Genomic DNA, 21,380 nt, shown 5'->3' with positions numbered 1-21,380 from the left:
TAATGGCTTTGTATTGCCCATGCCTGTGTCTTACCTGTTGGCTGTCATACCCATCTGCTCACTCTCCCTCTCAAGAAAGCATAACTGAATACAAGGGAGGAATGAGGCTGCATGAGCAGCAGTGCTTTCGTGGTCATCACTAGTCCTAAACATTTGTTGTGGTGGTTAGGGGATGGATTAAATGGCTTAACTTTTATAGGTATTGTCTTTTCAGTGAACCTACCTTAAGTTTTGCCACATTATTACTGAGATGCAGTCACCTTCAATCTCAAGACCCAGTGAGAACTGCTAGAAAGATATGTTGCTATAAATCATCCTACCCTGTAGAAATTTTGAAAAACAAAACACATACATGACCACTTTTCAAAATCTATTACACTGGCTCATTTTATCCATGATTAATGTCCACAGGATGGTCAAATTGGTATAGTTTCCTACTTTTTAAACTTTTGACTGGATTTAAGTTATAGAAGCAAGAATCTGTAAGCATTTTTAAAAGCTATCTTTCCGGCCAGGTGCCGTGGCTCACGTCTGTAATCCCAGCACAGGAGGCCGAGGCAGGCAGATCCCGAAGTCAAGAGATAGAGACAATTCTGGCCAACATGGTGAAACCCCATCTCTACTAAAAATACAAAAATAAGCTGGGCTTGGTGGCACATGCCCGTAATCCCAGCTACTCAGGAGGCTGAGGCAGGAGAATCACTTGAACCTGGGAGGTGGAGGTGGCAGTGAGCCAAGATCGAGCCATTGCACTCCAGCCTGGCAACAGAGCGAGACTCCATCTCAAAAAAAAAAAAAAAAAGCTCTTTCCATATGAAATGCTTGGAAATCTGAGAATTTTTATGGATGTTTTACAAGCAATTTTGGAGCAAAATGATATCAGAAGATAAGGCTTTGGATATGGTCATAGTCCAGCATCAACAGTCATGTCATTTTAGATAGCCTTGAGGTTTGAGGCTTAAGTGAGATGGTTGGTATGGGCATCTTAGCAGTGTCAGGCTCACGTAAGTGCTCAATGTGTATCCCTATTGTATTATCATGATTGTTGCTACTCCACCCAGATCATGTTTATCATTTTGTACATATTGGGCTTTTGAAAGGTTTTACATCTTTAAAAAAAAAAAAAAGATTTTCAGTGACCACACCAACTGTTCTCATTCTACAGATCAAAAAAGAAAATTCAAAGGAAATACTTAAGAACATGACTTATGTTTTTGATTTCTGGGTGTTCCCCTATTCCCTTTTTTTTTAAAAAAAAAAAGAAGATGGAATCTCGCTCTGTCACCCAGGCTGGAATGCAGTGACGCAATCTTGGCTCACTGCAAGAACCTCTGCCTTCCAGGTTCACATGGTTCTTCTGCCTTAGTTTCCCAAGTAGCTAGGATTACAGGCATGCCCCACCGCACCTGGCTAATTTTTTGTATTTTTAGTAGAAATGGGGTTTCACCCTGTTGGCCAAGCTGATCTCAAACTCCTGACCTTAAGTGATCTGCCCACCTTGGCCTCCCAAAGTTCTGGATTACAGGCACGAGCCACCGTGCCTGGCCTCCCCCTATTTCTTAATTGCTAGTTTGCCAACTAGCACCACAGTATATCGTGATCAGATGGGATAATCAGCTCCCAGACTCACTGGACCATCTCTGAGCTAGACTCACATTGTGTGTCTGGCATTTTTCATTGCTTGTTGCTCTTGTTCTTCATCGTGTTGAGAATAGGCAAGAGTAGTAAAATTGACTCCTGGGCTTTTTTTTTTTTTTTTTTAATGCTTGCATGTAGCACCCTGGAGTATGAGATAGGATTAAATAGAAGCATTGCCACAGGCACTAGCTTTCAGACTCCCTTTATTAACAAGCATATACATCAGACACTATGTGATAGAGTTTCTAAATAAGAGGGACTTAAACAAGATAGCATTGTATTTCTCTCAGGTGAGTCCCACGCTGGTGAGGCAGCTCTGCCCCACACCTTGGGGACCTGGGCGCCTTTACCTTGTTGCTCTGCCATTTACGGTGTTACTGGGTCCCAGTGGTCCAGGATGACTCCCCAGAGCCTGTGTCCCAGCAGAAGAAAGAGAAAGGCGAGTGTGGCCCACACACTGCACCTACATATTTCCACCCAGATCCACTGATACACAGAATGTGGTCTGTAGCCACATCTGGCTTTATGAGTAGCTGGGAACTTCCGGGCAGCCATTTTTCTAGTTAAGAATGAAAGGTTTTGCTATAGAAGGAGGTAGAAATAGAAATTAAAGGATGATTTGCAGTTTCTGTTCCCTCACGTCTTGAGTGTTCTCTGATCCTTTTGCACACTTGACTTTGCTAATATAACTTCTTTTCTTAGAAAAGAAAAGAAATTTAGGAGAGTGAGAGGTTCAGATATGAAAATATGAATCCTTAGAAGGAGGAAAACTGGTGAGCCCATACTCATCCCTCGCATCTCCAGCTGCTGGTTTCGCTTTGGTTTTGATTTTGGGGTGGACTTCTCTTCCATGATGCCCTTTAATCCCACTCAAATTTGATACTGTGTGAAGGCACAAAAGATAGTATTCACCCTAAAACTCAGGCACTTTAGAGTATGTGGTGTTCTCAAATATAACTGCAATAAATTCATGATTTATGATAATATATTTGCTATTAACTCGTGTGTGAAGAGGTCAAAAGGGCCAACCATATATTATGATCAGCATAACTTGGCCATGAGAATATTTCAGTATCTTTTTTTTTTTTTTTAAACAGAGTCTCACTCTGTCACCCAGGCTGGAGTGCAGTGGCTTGATCTCAGCTCACTGCAACCTCCGCCTCCAGGGTTCGAGTGATTCTCCCACCTCAGCCTCCTGAGCAGCTGGGATTACAGGCATGTGCCACCACACCCCACTAATTTTTGTAATTTTAGCAGAGATGGAGTTTCACCATGTTGCCCAGGCTGGTCTCAAACTTCTGGGCTCAAATGATCCACCCACCTCAGCCTCCCAAAGTGCTGGGATTACAGGTGTTAGCCACCATACCTATCTGGCCATGAGAATATTTCCAATGATACTCATCGGCCAGGCACGGTGGCTCACGCCTGTAATCCCAACATTTTGAGAGGCTGAGGCAGGAGGATCACTGGAGCCCTGGAGTTCAAGACTAGCCTGAGCAACATGCAAAATTCTGTCTCTATTTTTAGAATAAAATAAAATTTAATACACCCAAAAGCATCTTTTGTGTCTATGTAAAACACTATGCACATCTTTTTTTTTTTCTGACACAGAGTTTCGCTGTGTCCCCCAGTCTGGAGCTCAAGTGATCATCCCACCTCTCAGCCTCCTAAGTAGCTGGGACTACAGGCATATGCCACCACACCCAGCTAATTATGTATTTTTTTGTACAGATGGGGTTTTGCCATGTTGCACAGGCTGGTCTTGGAGCTCCTGGGCTGAGATCCATCTGCCTCGGTCTCCCAAAGTGCTGGGATTATAGGTGTGAGCCACCATGCCTGGCCTCAGATCTACATTGTACTTTTAAAATAAGGAGAACCTAAGGGATAATTTCATATTGGTAAGAATGGTTATTAAAAACAAATATTTTACAATCAGATTTTCTCACTGCTGGAACTACGACAAGGTGAATGGACTTGTACTTCATTGATAGAAGCTGATGTGAAGATGAGGATTTCTAAAAATAATGTGTTTCAATATAGTTAAAATTGTAAATAAAAAAATCAATTTATACTTTGTTCTTTAAACATATTCTGCATTCTGAAACTCTGACTTTTAAGAAAATATTTTAAACCTTATCAGTTGAGGGTCATTTAATAATCTTTATTTTTAAATGTTTCTATATTATCTGAAACTATTTAAGGAACACTTTTGGTTTTTTTTTGTTTTTCTTGAAAAAGAGTCTTGCTTTGTCCCCAGGCTTGCAGTGCAGTAGCACAATCTCAGCTCAATGCAACCTCCACCTCCTGTCTCAGCCTCCCTAGTAGCTGAGATTACAGGCGTGCACCACCATGCCCAGCTATTTTTATTTATTTTTTATTTTTAGTAGAGACAGGGTTTCACTGTGTTGGCCAGAGTGGTCTCGAACTCTTCACGTCATGATCCACCCACCTCTGCCTCCCAAAGTCTTGAGATTACAGACTGTGCCCAGCCAGAAATAATTTATTTCTAACTATTTAAGAAACATTCACCTTTTGGTATTTGTCAGCCATATCTTTGTATCCTATGATTTCACTGATTTTAACATTTTTCACATATACTTGAAAAGTATCTTCATAGGCCCATTGATGATTCCTCTATGATATTATTTAATTCTTCCTCTTTTTTCCAGTTGTCTTAAGAATTGAATACATGCTCATGGTCTGAGGTAGTTTTAGGGAAAGGTGCCCTATGGCCAGAGCAGCTGGGTTCTTCTACTCAGACAGCTTTGAAGTAACAGGATTCTTTTTTTTTTTTTTTTTTTTTTGAGACGGAGTTTCACTCATGTTACCCAGGCTGGAGTGCAATGGCACGATCTCAGCTCACCGCAACCTCCGCCTCCTGGGTTCAGGCAGTTCTCCTGCCTCAGCCTCCTGAGTAGCTGGGATTACAGGCACGCACCACCATGCCCAGCTAATTTTTTGTATTTTTAGTAGAGATGGGGTTTCACCATGTTGACCAGGATGGTCTCGATCTCTTGACCTCGTGATCCACCCGCCTCGGCCTCCCAAAGTGCTGGGATTACAGGCTTGAGCCACCGCGCCCAGCGTAACAGGATTCTTAGACTACCTGTTATAGTCCAAGACTCTTGATTTATAAATATCGTTAGTCTTTTATTTGCAGGCAGAATTCTGCTGGAATGCACTTAAATGAGAATTGCTCTTGTTATTTGCCCGTAGGGAAATTGCTTCCTGATACTCTAGACAGATCCACAGATATATGGCAGCCAGAGATGCATTGTCTCCTCAGGGTTGGATTCTGTCACTAACATAATATGTTGTCCAGAAAATTTTGCATTTGGAAAGAGAATTTTGTGTTAATATTAGCAATGAGAGACATCTCACTTTAGTGTAATAGTGTTAAGGGAATGACGCATCATCGGATTTTGATACTATTTTTAGTGAAAAATACTTTATTGCCGCTTGTTAGAAAAACATCACAGGGCTAGGAAATAAAAGCATTTTTGCTTCTATAGAAACCTGGCACTTACTCCAGTTCTGACTAGAAAACTTACTCAAAGTAAAAAGAAAACCTGTTATTTTACGATAAGTTGTTTACATCTCCCAACCAGCTCGTCTTTGGAGAGCTGTGTCTTTTTCCAGTGGGCGCTACTTACGCAGAGCAGCTTTTGTCCACAGCAGGGACAAGTTAGTGCATCGCATGCACAACATAAACAGTCTCCAGCTTACAATCAGGACGTGTTCCAAAAGCTCATTTTTAAGGCATGTATTTAAAACTCACAATGTGCTTATCCGTAGAAACAGTGGTGTAAGTGATGGTCGGAGGGCGAAGCTACTCCACCAAAGCCTATTTAATGCATCATGTAACTAAACTTATACAGTTATGCTTCATACACCCTGGAAGGAGGGATCTCATATAATAGCAGGAAGAAAAGGAAGAGAAAATCTTTGTCTTCTTCCAAGAATCTCTTTTCCTTCATTTTTAAATTTTGTTCATCCTCTTCCTTTTGGGAAAGGACAGAGGGATTCCTGTCTCAGTATCTCATGTTCATGAAACAACTCTCCCTCACATCTACCCTAAAAATCTCTCCATACAGCTGAACTCAAAATAGAAGGAATCGGATCCTTTGACTTTACACATTTTTGTGCCATTAACCATAGCCCTGTGGCCCACTAAATTTTAAATACAGTGTTTCCTAGCTATATGATTATCTAATTAGTGGATTTCTGGTCAGTGTTACAAAGTAAAGACTGATTTAGAAAAGAAATGAGGCTGGGTGTGGAGGCTCATGCCTGTAATCCCAGCACTTTGGGAGACTGAGGTGGGTGGATCACCTGAGATCAGGAGTTCAAGACCAGCCTGGCCAACATAGTGAAACCCCATCTCTCCTGAAAATACAAAAATCAGGTGGGCGTGCTGGCATACACCTGTAATCCCAGCTACCCAGGAGACTGAGGCAGGAGGATCGCTTGAACCTGGGAGGCAGAGGTTGCAGTGAGCCTAGATCATGCCACTGCGCTCCAGCCTGGGCGACAGAGACTCTCTCTCAAAAAAAAAAAGGTATTTGGGGCCTGAGCCACCATATAAAGAAATTGTTGTCCAGGAGTGGTGGGTCTTGCCTGTAATCCCTGTACTTTGTGAGGCTGAGGCAGGAAGATGGCTTGAGGCCAGGAGTTTGAGATTAGCTTGGGCACCATAGTGAGACCCCCATATCTACAAAAATTTAGCCAAGTGTAGTGGCTTGCACCTGTGGTCTCAGCTACTAGGGAGTCTGAGGCAGGAGGATCACTGGAGCTCAGGAGATTTCAGCTACAGCGAGCCATGCTTGTGCTATTCCACTCCAGCCTGGGCTTAGGAGTGAGACTGTTTCACACACAAAAAAATTGTTCCTCCAAGTCAGTGGTTCTAATGAACCAGTTTGATTGTCACATTTGGACCTCTACTGGTTAGAGGCCAGCCTAACATTCTGTACTGCATGGGATAACCACCCACAGCAGTTACCCAGCTTAAAAGATCAATGGTACAGAGGTTGAGAACGTGCTTTAAGCATATCCTAAAGTATGGGCATTATCTACAGGTGTTATATTGGGTCCAATCATTTGGGAAATCCAGGCTTAAGAGTTTACTAGGTGTGCTGGGTTGTCTGGCAGTGGTCAGGTCCTCTGCTCTGACCCTTTCCCCAGGTCCCCAATCCAGACATTTGAAATTAGCATACCCTCTAATCCAGATGGACAGAAATGTATTGAGAGCCTATTGTGCAGCAGCAGTGTTGTAGATACTAGAGATACAGCAGGGAATCAACAGGGGTTCCTGTCCTCACTGGGCTTACATTCTCGTAGGGGGAAAAACTGTATAAGTTTTAACTATATAGTTAACTATATAAGTGTATGTCTGTATAGAGAAATAAAGCAGGGAGTGGGGTTAAAAGAGTTGGGGAGAAATTGGAATTTGAAACAAGAAAGTCAGGAAAAGCCTCATTGAGAATTTTACAGCTCTCACCCTTCTTCTATATAAGAACTTTGAAAATCAGAAAACTCCAGATAATTTCCATTCAGGACTGGAGTACACCGAGAGGAGAGGGAACTGAGATGTCAAGAGTAGGGGCTGAAGGGTGTGGATCTTTGATGTATTCTGTGGGCTTGTGGGTTGCTTTCATTGGATTCCTCAGCCTGTGGTGGGCGTAGCCTGGCATGGATCTTGTGGACACAGAACATTTGGCAAACATATTGAAGCTGAAAGCAGAGCTGCTGAGCTGCATTATCCTGAGTCCACTGCAGGCATCTAGCCTGGAGCTGCTTTGCACCCCGAGAGAACAGCAGTTGGAGCCTGTGAATATCATCCAGTAGGTGGGATGGGGGATGCTCGATTCTCCTGCTCTCAAGAATAACAGTTCCAGCCCTGGCACAGTGGCTCACACCTGTAATCCCAGCACTTTGAGAGGCCAAGGCAGGAGGATCGCTTGAGCTCAGGAGTTTGAGACCAGCCTGGGCCACATGGCAAAACCTCATCTCTACAAAAAATATAAAAATCACCCAGGTGTGTTGGCATGCACCTGTAGTCCCAGCTCCTTGGGAGGCTGAGGTGGGAGAATCACTTTAGGCCCTGAGGTTGAGGCTGCAAAGAGCCATGATCACATCACTGTACTCCAGCCTGGGTGACAGAGTGAGACCCTGTCTCAAAAAAAAAAAAAAAATCCACAGTTCCATCTTTTTTGAAGAACAATTTATTTCCTTATAGCTGCCTTCTCACAGATAAGAAAAATATTTTTTAAAGTGTGGCCTTTTTTTTTTTATTATTTGAAAAAAATCCATTTAGGACACAGCGCCTTACACCTCGCAGCCAAGAACAGCCACCATGAATGCATCAGGAAGCTCCTTCAGGTAAGGTGGTGACAACTTAGAATTATAAATGTGTCAGTTTTACAATTTAAAAATAATCTTGTCTGTAAAAGAGCAAATACACCCTCCATACATACTACTGTAAACACTGTCCCAAAGCCTGTGTTTCCTAAGAAGCTTCATGATTGAAATGATAGCCAAGGTAAGATTGTTTCCATAGCAACTCCACCGGAAGAGAAGAGGATCTAATCAAAACTGGAGTGTCTTTTTTGGGATCCATCCTTTTTCTTCCCTTTATTTGGTTCTTCCTTTTCTTTGCTGAAGGACTTACGCCTCTAAATATCAGCTTCTAAGCTGCTGGAGATTCTTACCACACAGGATCCCCAGTATCCTAGTATTGTTAAATCATCAGTAGAATGCAGCTCTTCTTTGAGATGCAAAATTTCAACCATTATTTTCTTATATGTAACTTGATGAGCTTCAGTTCTTGGGTTTTGTTTAAGTCCTTGGTTTTATTCTTCTTTATAATTTTAAGTCAACTCCCTGGTTCAATAATCTTTCCAGGAAGTTTATAACGATCCCTTAAAATGACAACTTCTATAAATCTTTAAAGATGAATATGTAATGAACTCCCAATAGCCATCCATGCGGTAACATCCAGTTGATGCAAGCTGGCTGTTCTCAGGAACAGCATAGAGCAATAAAATACATGTTTGGTTGTACTATCTGTTCTGTTGAGCTGTTGTCTTGGCCTCCACAAGCCCTATTTAGGACCCAGCATCTTGCTTTAATTTGGCTTCGAAATTCTAATGCAGAAATGTGGTCACATTCTTCAGCTTGTCCTGCTCTGTTGATCACACAGCTTCTTTCTTGCGTTATATGATGCAAGCTACTGCCAGTTCCAAGAATGCTTAACCTTAACAGGTCTTTGAAGCTAAATTCAAGAAAAATAGATCAATGTCTGTGATGTTGTATTATGAGGCTTCCCTCTGAAGACAATTAAAATAGAACTTTTCTTCCCTGCCTTCTCTGGGACCAAACACTACGGATAAGTGAAAATCATTGCTCAAGTGCTCTGCCTCCATACCCTTGGCCCTACCTCAACTTTTAAGTAATTTATTTATGTTTGAAATCTCCATTCCCATTCTGACTTGGCTATCCAGACTTTGCATCTGGCTCTGATTTTAAGGAAGAATTAACCTGACAAGCTGGATGTTCTCGTGGGCAAGAACCAGATATTCTAGTCTCTAATGTAATCTTATATCTGGTTATTCAAATGGATTGGTTTTTCTTCGGAATCTTTGAAGCCTTTAAAGAGTTCCTTGTGCTGTTTTAAAATTAAGCCAAAGCATGGCAAGTTGTAACTTAATCTCCATTCTTCTTACCACGGAAGGGCGGACATTTCACTAGAGTGGTAGTATGTTATTACCTCCTCTAACTGCCAAACCATCCAGTTGTTCTTCTTCCTGGATGGTGGTTAAAACCTCAGCCGTGTCCTCCTGTTGGGCTGCCTTTCCAGGTCCTGTTCCTCTTTGCTGTCTAGCTAGTTCTTCACCTCTTGTCTCAGTAGCTGAGGCTCTCTGTGCTGAGACCCCATCACCTGCTGCCCCCGACTCCTACACCCTCTGCATTTACGGATCTCCCTGGGCTCTCCAGGCTTCTGCTTATCTTACTGCCTGTCTGCTGGAGCCATTTCCCCTCTCCAGGGGCGACCAATGTAAAGTTCTTCCTTCTCATGGCAGTAAGCACAAATAGAGCTTTGTGAGATTCTTCAAATTCAAATGAGCTCTTTCAGGCCAGGCATGGTGGCTCATGCCTATAATTCCAGCATTTTGGGAGGCCAAGGCAGGCAGATCACCTGAAGTCAGGAGTTCAAGACCAGCCTGGCCAACATGGTGAAACCCCATCTCTACTGAAAGAATACAAAAATTATCCGGGCATGGTGGTGCATGCCTATAATCCCAGCTACTTGAAAGGCTGAGGCAGGAGAATCACTTAAACCTGGGAGATGGAGGTTGCAGCGAGCCAAAGTTTTACCACTACACTCCAGCCTGGGCCATAGGGTGAGACTCCGTTTAAAAAAAAAAAAACAGAAAACAAATGAGCTATCTCCCTCCTCGAACCCCCAGCTATTCCTCCCGCCCTTTCTCATACCATGTTTCCTGGGTACTGTGCATCATGTCAAACAGTGACAAACAGCTGTCCCTATCCCAGTGGAGCTCCCAGTCTGATAAATAATCTACAAATAAACATTAAACATAAACATTACAGATTGCACAGAAGTACAAAGGAAGCTAATGGGTTACCGTGAGAGAGGAATGAGAAGCGGAGGTTCAGGGAAGACCTCATGAAAGAGGTGATATTTAAGCTGAGACCTCCCAAGGATGCAAAGAGCCAAGAGGAAAGTGTTCTAAGCAAATGGAATGATGTGTGCAAAGGGCCTGAGGTAGAAAGGTGCTGGCCAGGGAGTGAAGAAAGCCAGTGTGTGGGCCTGGGGCAGAGGAAGTGTGGAGGAAAAGTAGCGCAGGGTGTGGGGCCTTGTTATGTCATGATGGGCTTGACTGCAGATCATCCTAAGTACAGCATGGAACTGTGAAGGGCTTTTAAGTAACAGCGATGGTCACCGTTTTAAAAGAGCATTCTGATTGTTTAGAGAATTGATAAAAAGGGGGAAAATCAGAACTGGGGAGACCCTCCAGGAGGTTACCTTAGCCGTTCAGGTGAGAAGATGCTGTCTTAAAGGATGTTGGGAATAAGAAAAGGAAGAGGGCAGATCGGAGGTGAGTTTGGGAAAAAAGAATTGACAAGACCTGGTTGTCCACTGGGGAGGAGGAATGGGGAGGAGGAGGAGGATCGAAGCTGAGTCACTGGTTGATGATGATGCTGTTGATGAAGATGATAGTCCAGGCGGGGCATGGGGAAGGGGAAGCCAGAGATTTTAGCCGGGCTACCTTTGAGGTGCTAACCCAGCCTGTCTAGGTTTGAATCTTGGCTTGGCAGATTTACTGTGACTTGAGCAAATTATCAACTTTTTCATGCCTCTGTTTCTTCATCTGAAAGTGGGAGTAATGATAGTATCTACCTCGGGTTGTTAGAGGACCTGAAGCAGCTCTTTGAATAGTGCCTGGCATGTGAGAGCTAATACATAGCACTTACTGTTGTACTGTTGGGATCTCTGCGTTTGGGAGTCACTAGCATCCATTTTTCTAGTTAGTATTTCAGGTTGTGGGTGTGGAGAAGCTTACCAGGAAGAGAGCTCAGAGGAAGAGCACTGAGGAGCCCTGGGGGTTTCTGTTTGGCTAGAGGAGGAGCCGCAAGAGGAAAAGCAGAATAGGATGAGCCAAGCAAGGCTCTAGAGCTGAGAGGTTGGAAAGAGGAGGACAGAAATGTTTACTGTCATTGGAAACATGAAGGTTGTTGGTGACCTCGACCAGGGCCATTTCCTTGGACTCAAAAGGGGACACCCAACTGCAGTGGTTTCAGGAGTGAATGGAGGTGGGGGAGCATGGTCTGCATGTGGGTCATCCTTAAGAGAAAGCTGGTTTTGTGAAGGGGGTCAGAAAGGGCAGGAGATGGGGGAAAAGACAAGATCAAGATGAGAGAGCTAGAGCATGTCTGTTAGCTGGTGGGGTGCTGGAGTGATGATGGAAGGAAAGGACAGATAGGTGAAGCAGTGAAGAGTGGGAGAGTTTGCCTATCCCGAAGACATGAGTCCCCTTCCCATAGCATACTGTAGACTCCTGGAGCACAGCAGTTGGGGCTTATTTATGTTTATAGTCTTCCTAATAAGTCACATCATACCTTGCAGGAAGAGTCTGAACTGAATAGAATTGGTGCAGCATATTTTATTATATGGATGTATTTATTTTTGTCTTATAGTCTAAATGCCCCGCCGAAAGTGTTGACAGCTCTGGGAAAACAGCTTTACATTATGCAGGTAACTTTCATTCTCCTTTTTGTCTTCTTCTGCCATTAGAAACACTAACTTTATCCTTATTCAAGCCATTAACCTTCCATACTATTCCTGGTGTTCTTTTCTGTCATCATTTCTAGACATTCCCATTTTACTCCATTTGTAAAATATGCAGAGTTTTACTGAGACGTACGCCTAGAATTCATCAGTTGCCTTGCCACCCAACCACTGAAAATTATCACGATTAATATATTTTAACTAATTTAAGATTGCTTTTTAAACTAAGATATTCATAAGCACTTGTAGATTTCAGGTAATGTGTGATACAAACTTTTTAATTTGAGGATTTTTATGAACATCAGTCAATTTTATTTACCAATATTTTGTTTAAGTACAATTACACAACTTCAAGTGACAAACACTGACACTGAACTATGAGTGATTAGATTTACACACGTGTTTTATTGCTAGTTGTGGTAAAGCTAAGTCCTGTGAAAAGCTGAATCAAATGTTTGCCTAAAGGCAACTGGCAGACATTGGCCTTAGGCCTGCATAACTCCGAAATTCTGAAATTAAGCAGTAATGTAAAACACCTCTCTTTTTTTTTCTTTGAGATGGAGTCTTGCTCTGTCACCAGGCTAGAGTGCAGTGGTGTGATCATGGCTCACCATAACCTCCACCTCCCGGGTTCAAGCGATTCTCCTGCTTCAGCCTCCCAATTAGCTGGGACTACAGGCGCATGCCACCACCCCCAGCTAATTTTTGTATTTTTTTAGTAGAGACAAGGTTTCACCATGTTGGCCAAGGTGGTGTCAATCCCTTGACCTCATGATCCGTCTGCCTCGGCCTCCCAAAGTGCTGAGATTACAGGCATCAGCCAACACACCTGGCAAAACACCTCGCTCTTAACCTTCCTAACACTATTTCTCTTCAGTGCAACTACAGTGAATACATGTAGAGTGGGTAGAACATCAACATTTCCTTCCTGAAGTATCTGATACCCCTGGTTGTGAGAATAACTGTGATTGGCTGTGGTGTTTCTATTTTCCTTCCTCCAGCGGCGCAGGGCTGCCTTCAAGCTGTGCAGATTCTCTGCGAGCACAAGAGCCCCATAAACCTCAAAGATTTGGTGAGTATCAGGTAGTCACTAGATATAAAGGTGGACACTGGTGCCTAGAGCTCAGAGGGATACCTCTAGAGTCACTGAGACATCAGACCAGCAGTCCCCAACCTTTTTGGCACCAGGGACTGATTTGGGGAAAGACAATTTTTCCATAGATGGAGGTGGGGAGGGTTTCAGGATGAAACTGTTCTAGCTCAGATCATCAGGCATTGGAGGGCACAACTTAGATCCCTCGAGTGCTCGGTTCACAAGAGGGTTCCTGCTCTTATGAGAATATAATACTGCCACTGATCTTATGGGTAGTGATGCTCACTCCCCTGCCACTCACTCCCTGCTGTGCATGGGGGTTCCTAACAGGCCACAGACTGGTACTGGTCTGCAGCCCCACTGAGCAAAATTCTATTGCGTTTCAACCTAGATTCTCTTCTGCAAAATGGATTTATGTATTATTCTTAACCCTTTTCCTGTTTGCCCCTAGAATACTCACTTGGGGAGTGCAGCATTTACAAGATAACTTTGCCAGATAAAGAAATAGCTCACTTTTATTATTATTTTCACATCACTCTAGTATACAGACTTTGGAAACAAAATACATCATTCTATTTAGAGCATCCTGTTTTTGGTAGTGGTATTTCCATGTGCAAAATACAGTAATTTTTGATCGCCAAAAATGTCAAATCCTAGCAAACGTAGCATTCCTATGAGTGATGTTAACATCGTTCTCAAAGAATTGGCTGAAGATTCATTCGATGAATCCGATTTTTCTGAAACAGATGATTCTGACGATTCAGAGGATTCTGATGTTAGTTCTGTTTACAAATAACAGTTTTTATATTTTATTTTCACACTGAAAATCAGATTTGCTTCAGCCTCAAAGAGTGTATTTCTATAAAATTAAAAGAGCACTGGCAGAGAGCTGCATGGCTTTTTTCTCAACTGGGAAGAAGGTTAATTGGTTTCTAAAGCATTAGAAAAACATTTTGCAGCATGTATTTCCTAAATAGGTATATTTGTTTCTACGGCTATCCATGTTTTCTACCATCAATGTAATTACAAATAAAACTTAATTTTTTCAATTAATAAAATAAAAAGTCCAAATAGAAATTTTACTACTTTCTTTCTGTACCCCACCTATCACCTTGAATACCTTCTAGGTAGAATCTCCCAACTTTGAAGACCACTATTGGCTATTTTAACTTTACCAGGCTCTTTTGAGAATAAATTTATACACCGATCACAATTTCATGTTGCAGCGTGAGAACTGACACACATACACTTATACTTGATGGAGATTCTGTGAAGTGACTAGATATAATCTGTGAACAAATTCATATCCCTTGAATTTCCATACTTCCTAAGTAGAAAGTATTATAACTTCACAGAGATAATGCCCAGAAATCTGTCTGAAATTCTGCTATCTGACAATACTCAATCTTTAAGCAGCACTTGTATTTTTAAATAGTTGGATATATTATAACTTTTCTTTTCCCTTTGCCTGTTTAATGCTCCTACCTTAAAACTCACTGTTGATGGATTCGTAGGGTATATTCCAGGAAAAAGAAACAACAGAATAACAACTTCTCTTTGTGTTTTGTGTTATTTATGTCAGGCCTAAGATTACAGAAAATATCTATATATATTCTTCTAGTATTTTTCATCATTTGTTTTATATTGTAATGTTTAAAAGTGTAATCCACCTGACATGGTTTGTATATGAGTTGGAGACCTAGATTTCCTTCTTCCCAAAGGCGTTGCAATTGTCATGGCATATTATTCTTACTATGCATCTCTTTATCTAGTCATGTGTTAGTAATAGACATAGGCTGTTAATTTATGTTATGTTTTGATACTTAGCAAGATAACTAAAAAGCGTACTTTCTGGTAAGAGTGGAATGGCAGGATATATAATCATTAGTGCACAGGGAAGAAGCTGCCTACAGGGCAGTGGGATCTTCTGATGTCATGCGGAGATTCGTCCCTCCTTTCTCCAGCACCATCCCTCAGTACACACGGTACACCTGCCTTGAGCCTTTACACACTTTGTGTTCTACCCTCTCTCACGATCACCCAAACAGTGATAGCCATGGGAACAAGCAGCCCAAGAAGCTAGAGCTGCTGTGGAAAAGCTAGCATTCAGTGAAATTCCGTAAGAAGAGTTGTACCGACATATACTTGTGGCTCTATAGGGACACAATATCAAGATGGACCAGATATTAGATCAGCAGTCCAAGTCAGGAAAAGCAGGTGCAAAGAACAGGAGCTGACTTTTGCAATTCTGGCATTTTGTGCCTGAGTTAAAATCTAAATCTGAATTTGTCTCCTAGGATGGGAATATACCACTGCTTCTTGCTGTACAAAATGGTCACAGTGAGATCTGTCACTTTCTCCTGGATCATGGAGCAGATGTCAATTCCAGGAACAAAAGTGGAAGGTACCCCAGAATTAGGCAGAAATCATGTGACTTCAGTGATATCCACATTCTGAGAGTATTTCAAAATATCACATTTTGTTATAAATCATTTGTTACAAAGGGGTTTTAACTTCTTACCTTTTTAAAGTTCTACTGTTTTTGATAATCAAGAATCTATGTTGACCTCAAAGCAATTTTCTCCAGACATCTGTGGACATCATTGCTGGCTAAGTCTGTGAGGAGACTATTATATGCTAACATGAATAAGCAATTTCCTATGACTTTCTATGCAAAATAAAATAAACTGATTGGTTGGTTTGGAGAAATGGTCTCAGCAACGTATATGTTACTTAAAGTGCTTGAGGTGAAAAAAGGATAAGATTCATGCCAGTCATATTAAATCCCATCATATTATGCCAAATAGTACAGAAGATTATGTTGTTTGACTAAATATGGTTTAATGTTTTGATTTAATCTGAAGTTTAAAAAAAAATGCCTAATTTCATCTTGATAGCATTCCACTTCGAATTCCCCAAAGATTAAGTATAATAAAGGTTTAACTGCACCTAATCTTCTTTCTGTCTCTCTCTCTTTTTTTAAGACAACTGATTTCCCAGGAAAGAGTTTGCACATTTTGTTAGTACTAATTTTGTGTCTCCCTTTTCCTTTAGAACTGCTCTCATGCTGGCCTGTGAGATTGGCAGCTCTAACATCGTGGAAGCCTTAATTAAAAAGGGTGCAGACCTAACCCTTGTAGATTCTCTTGGACACAATGCCTTACATTATTCCAAACTCTCAGAACATGCAGGAATTCAAAGCCTTCTATTATCAAAAATCTCTCAGGATGCTGGTATGTGAAAGAAAATAGCCAATGTTGTTTTAAATTTATCCACTCCATTTTCCCCAAAGGATAAAGGAATGTGTGCAATATGATATATTTTATTATTCTTTTAAACATATTTTTGAGGAAAAATGGAGTGTTAAAAAATATTGTGTATGGTGTATATGTGTGTATGTGTGTGTATCCCCCTACCCAAAGGGAATATGAATCATTATGGTTCTTATAGTTCTTTTTTTCACTTTTTCCTCTTTAGATTTAAAGACCTCAACAAAACCAAAGCAGGTATTTATCTCTGGGGGAGGCTTTTATGTTTCATTTATGCTTGTGGGAATTCTGAAGTTCAGATTTAACCACTCTGTGGTCCAATAGTAAAATAATAAAGACTGTATTGAAAATACTTAAGGACTGAAATATCTTTGAAATAAATGATTCATTGTTATAAAGTGGTAAAGGTTTTCTTAATAATTTGCTTTATTTTAAAAGCACGTAACTTTAAACTTGCTACTTATATGTTCATCTTTTTCTGAAATGTACTAACTCATACTTCCTATTGGTGTGAACATGTTTGATGCGGCTTAAACTCTGCGACTGAATAACGATGTTCTAAGTACTTGTAATATCACATGAGCTACAGATCTACAACCCAGAAAATGTTGGCTATTTAATGAAAATAAGAGAATTTAGCTTTTTCTTTTACTTAGGGTTTTTCTAGAATGTCATATAGTGTTACAGAAAGTAGAAATTGAGTTTGCCCTGTTATTGTAGTTTTTTCTAAAAATACGTTGTCACTGTTTTTTGACGAACAGTGTATGTATGGTTGTTCTATTTATTTACACATCCAGGTTCTTGAAGAAATCATAAAGAGCAAATACTCAATACTGAATATATGTGCTAACTGTAATACTTATCAATAACCTTCAAAACTGAAGTTATCCCTTTCCCTCATAGTCTTTTAAAAAGGAATGGAAATAATACAGTTGGTTTTCATTCATACAGAAAGCTGACTATGATTGTGTTCTGATTTCTAAATTGTGGTAGATGTCAACCTTACTTTGACAGTTCTCCACACCAACCTAATCTGGTTTTGTCTTATGTGTTTTTATTTTCTTGCTATTAAAGCATGGGCTCCTAGAAGAATACTTGGCGCATGCATATTATTTATGTTTGTAGCAGATTTCAGATTTTGATAAAGTAAGAAATGCATGAACTTTAGAGGTTTTTCTCATGTGTTTGATAAAGCTACTTGCTCAGACTTTACTAACCAAACTAACCCACCTCCATTCTTTGGACTGTGATAACTTTCAGCATGACCAAGTTTCTAAAATAAGCTCAGAAAGAAGTGGAACTCCAAAAAAACGCAAAGCTCCACCACCTCCTATCAGTCCTACCCAGGTAAAAACAAAAGCAAACCAACAATCAATAAACATACTACAAAAAAGCCATAAATTTGTCATTTTGTTTAGGCCAAAAAGGAATGTTTTAGAACTGACCTTTAAGTGCATATTTAAAATTTTTCTTAGCAGTTTTAAATTACAATTTGTGGTAAGAAGGATTTTGATGATTAGTATGGAAATAATGTTGATTCTTATCTATTTTAAAACAGTAGAATCGAACAGCCTCTTTTTGAAAAGTCTCGAGGAAATTTCTCAAAATCTTATCACAGACACTTTTCCCTTAAGATAAGCTCAATTTATTTTTAGTTCCTTATATTATAAGATGTAGTAAGGAGTGGGAGAATGAGTAGCCAATGAGGCAGTTAAAATTAGTTAAAAATGAATTTCAGTTAGTTTCTTAAAACATTGCTAAAATATATTTGCCTTTTTAATTACTGTACATTTACGGTTGGCTAATATTAAAAGAAGTTTTCATTTGTGAGCTTATAGTGACCATTGCAGAGGAGGAGGCTCAGTAATCTATGTAACTGCATGGAAAAACAGGTTGAGACTTGTTATGTAAAAATTCAGAGGCCACAAAGAGAATAATCCATATTTAAACAGTAGAGAGGAATAGCTCATCTCTTAAGTATTTTTAAATGCATGTTAGCATACTTATTCTTAACCTGCAACAAAAGTTTTATAGATTTTAAAAGTGATTTTAATATAGGAACAAAGTTATATTCTGTAAACATTCAGAAAGTATTTGAAGTAGCTGAATTGCATTGAAAATATTCTACCCTTGAATTAATTGATGCCAAGGATACTTACTGTTAGATTTCATTGCCTTGGTTAAACAGGTCAATTATTCGGCACTGGAGAAGAAAAGAGTTTGAAGGTGCATTCTTTATGAATAATTTTCATTTTGTTTGTTGGTTTTTTTTAGTTAAGTGATGTCTCTTCCCCAAGATCAATAACTTCAACACCACTTTCGGGAAAGGAATCAGTATTTTTTGCTGAACCACCCTTCAAGGTATTTCTTTCTGTATTCAGTTTTGTTACTGTATTTTAAGATACATGATGGACTTGCTTTGAGTTATATAACACTGGGAAGAAACAGAATATGCTTCTGAATCATTGGTTCACAACCTTTTCACCAGGAAGTACCCCTTGACTATTTGTTCTGGCATGAACCCCATAAAGCAAGAATAGGTACAGCTAGTATGTATCCGTAATAATTTAAATTTTTTTAAAATAATTGAATAAATTAAATTTACAAATTGATAATTGATTTTCTTCATTTAAAAAAGAAAAAGACAAGAGGGCCAAGTGCGGTGGCTCACGCCTGTAATCCCAACACTTTGTGAGGCCAAAGTGGGCAGATCACCTGAGGTCAGGAGTTTGAGACCAGCTTGGCCGACATAGCAAAACCCTGTCTCTACTAAAAATACAAATTTAGTTGGGTGTGATGGTTCATGCCTATAATCCCAGTTACTTGGGAGGCTGAGGCAGGAGAAGTACTTGAACCCAGGGTGGAGGTTGGAGTGAGCTGAGATTGCGCCACTGCACTTTAGCCTGGGCGACAGAGCGAGACTCTGTCTCGGAGGTTGGGAAAAAAAAAAACAAAGTTTACTTGTATGGAATCTAAAAAAGTTGAACCCATAGAAGCAGAGATTAGAATGATAATTGGAGGAGTGGTGGGAAGTGTTGGGGAGATGCTGGCCAGAGGATAAGACATTTCATCTAGATAAAAGGAATAAGTTCAAGAGATGCATTCTACAGCATGGTGACTGTAGTTAATAACAACGCATTGGGTTCTGAAAATGACTCAGAGAGTAGACTTGAAGTGTTCTCATCACAAAAAATGATAAATGCATGAGATAAATTAGTTCCACTTGGCCATTTCACATTATGTACATATTTGAAGACATCATGATGTACATGATAAATGTATACAATTTTTATTTGTCAACTAAAAAATAAATTGACTTTAAAAAAAATAAGGTGTGGAAGTTACCAGCCTCTACCTGTTATTCTCCTCATTCTTTCCTGAATGCAGAATATTAAGGAAATGCCAAAAATTATATTTCAGAAACTTCTCTATATACAATGTAATATCCTAGATTGGATCCTGAGACAGAAAAAGGCCATTCGTGGAAAAACTGGTACAATTTGAATAAAGCTGAAATTTAGGTAGTAGTAATTTACCAATTAACAAATTGGAAAATTTATATATGGCTACATATGTATATGCATTGTATATGACCACAAATTGTATAATGGCTACATATGTTGTATACTTTAGGAGAAATGAGTAAAGGTTTCTATCTTGCAACTTTTTTGTAAATCTTAAATTGTTTCAAATAAAAAATGTATTAAAAGTTCTTTAAAAAGAGGAAGTACTTAATAGATAACTAGTCTTCTTATCCAATTAAGTTGATATTAATTCCAGTCAAAAAGATAGAAACTTTTATTATTCTCTGATGTGTTACTGAGAAGTAATTGTATAGTTAATTAAATGTTTTCCTGACTATAAAAGTAATATGTATTTATTTTACAAACATTAGAAAATCCATTAGGTCTCATCCACCTGGTTCTTTAGGTTTGTGGTTGGAAAATATTTTAAGGAAGTGGGAGGATATTTCCATTTAATATCTGTTTATCTAATATACTAAGAAATTATACTTGGGGGGAAATAAAATTTATAATTGTTAAAATGAAATTTCAATATTGTATATTTACTTATTTTCCCTCATTTAGAATTACTAAAGATGTTTCTTTTAACTTGGATACACATTAATCTGGAAAAGATTCTATCAACCTGTCATGTCCCTCACTTTAGACGTTACTAATAAACTCTTCAGATGGATTCCTATATAAGACAAGGCAAGGAAGTTATACTGTTGTAGTTAGTACCCTAATATCTTCTGATACGACTGTGCCTCAAACAAGCAATGCAATCCAAAGAATAACATCACGAATAATGATTTTTCAGAGGGAGAGTATAATAGACTGTCATTTCTGACAAAACAAAAATCAAGATAAAAAGTGACATTTATTCCTATGTTAGCTTAAGGAGAAAAAAAAAAGTGGTACCTATTTAAAATGGCTAAAGTTTAAAAACACTAAAAATACCAAGTGAGGATGTGGCAGAACTAGAACTCCATATTCTGCTGATGGGAATGTAAAATGGCATAACTATTAACACTTTGGGAAGCGGGAAGTTTCATTAAAAGTTAAATATAAACCTAATAAATGATCCAGCCATCCACTTATAGGTGTTTACTAAAATGAAATTATATGTTTACTCACAATCTTGTATGCAAATATTTGTAGCAGCTTTATTCACAACCTCCCCAAATTGGAAACAATCCATATGTCCATCAACAAGTCAATAAAGACAATGAGATATACCCATATAATGCAATATTACCTGCCAATAAAAGGGAATGAACTGTAGTGCAAGTAACATCATAGTTGCATCTGAAAAGTCATCATGCTGAGAGAAGCCAGCCACCAAAAAATTCATAGGGGATGGCATTCCTTTTATAGGAATTCTAAGAAATGCAAAAAAAAAAAAAAAAAAAAGAGATAGTTGTGATTGTCTAGGAATGACATGAGCAAGGACTGGTTAGGATAAGGCATGAAGAAACTTTTAGTAATGAACAGATTCTCTCTATCTTGACTATAGTGTTGGTTCTATAGGTATATATCTGTCAGAACCTCCTCAAATTGTAAACTTTAGC

General features: G+C 39.6%; 1 protein-coding gene across 3 annotated transcripts in view; it reads left to right on the top strand.

Annotated features, from left to right (window-relative positions):
- The window catches only part of RAI14 (retinoic acid induced 14), a 189,430-nt gene that overhangs the window by 153,697 nt on the left and 14,353 nt on the right, over positions 1-21,380 (top strand). For 2 of the 3 annotated variants that reach the window (XM_017548291.1, XM_017548294.2), the window contains 8 exons: positions 7,952-8,016; positions 11,854-11,911; positions 12,946-13,016; positions 15,335-15,441; positions 16,092-16,270; positions 16,515-16,543; positions 17,567-17,653; positions 18,581-18,667. In XM_017548291.1, the coding sequence (XP_017403780.1) occupies positions 7,952-8,016; positions 11,854-11,911; positions 12,946-13,016; positions 15,335-15,441; positions 16,092-16,270; positions 16,515-16,543; positions 17,567-17,653; positions 18,581-18,667 (683 nt within the window). The remainder of the gene's footprint in view (positions 1-7,951; positions 8,017-11,853; positions 11,912-12,945; positions 13,017-15,334; positions 15,442-16,091; positions 16,271-16,514; positions 16,544-17,566; positions 17,654-18,580; positions 18,668-21,380) is intronic. The other variant, XM_017548296.2, reaches the window with a different exon arrangement.

The sequence above is a fragment of the Cebus imitator genome, unplaced genomic scaffold (genome assembly GCF_001604975.1).
Source record: "Cebus imitator isolate Cc_AM_T3 unplaced genomic scaffold, Cebus_imitator-1.0 Scaffold205, whole genome shotgun sequence".
In the NCBI taxonomy this organism is placed as follows: Eukaryota; Metazoa; Chordata; class Mammalia; order Primates; family Cebidae; genus Cebus; species Cebus imitator.
Note: the sequence above shows the minus strand (reverse complement) of the source record. Positions and strands in the feature narration are given on the sequence as shown.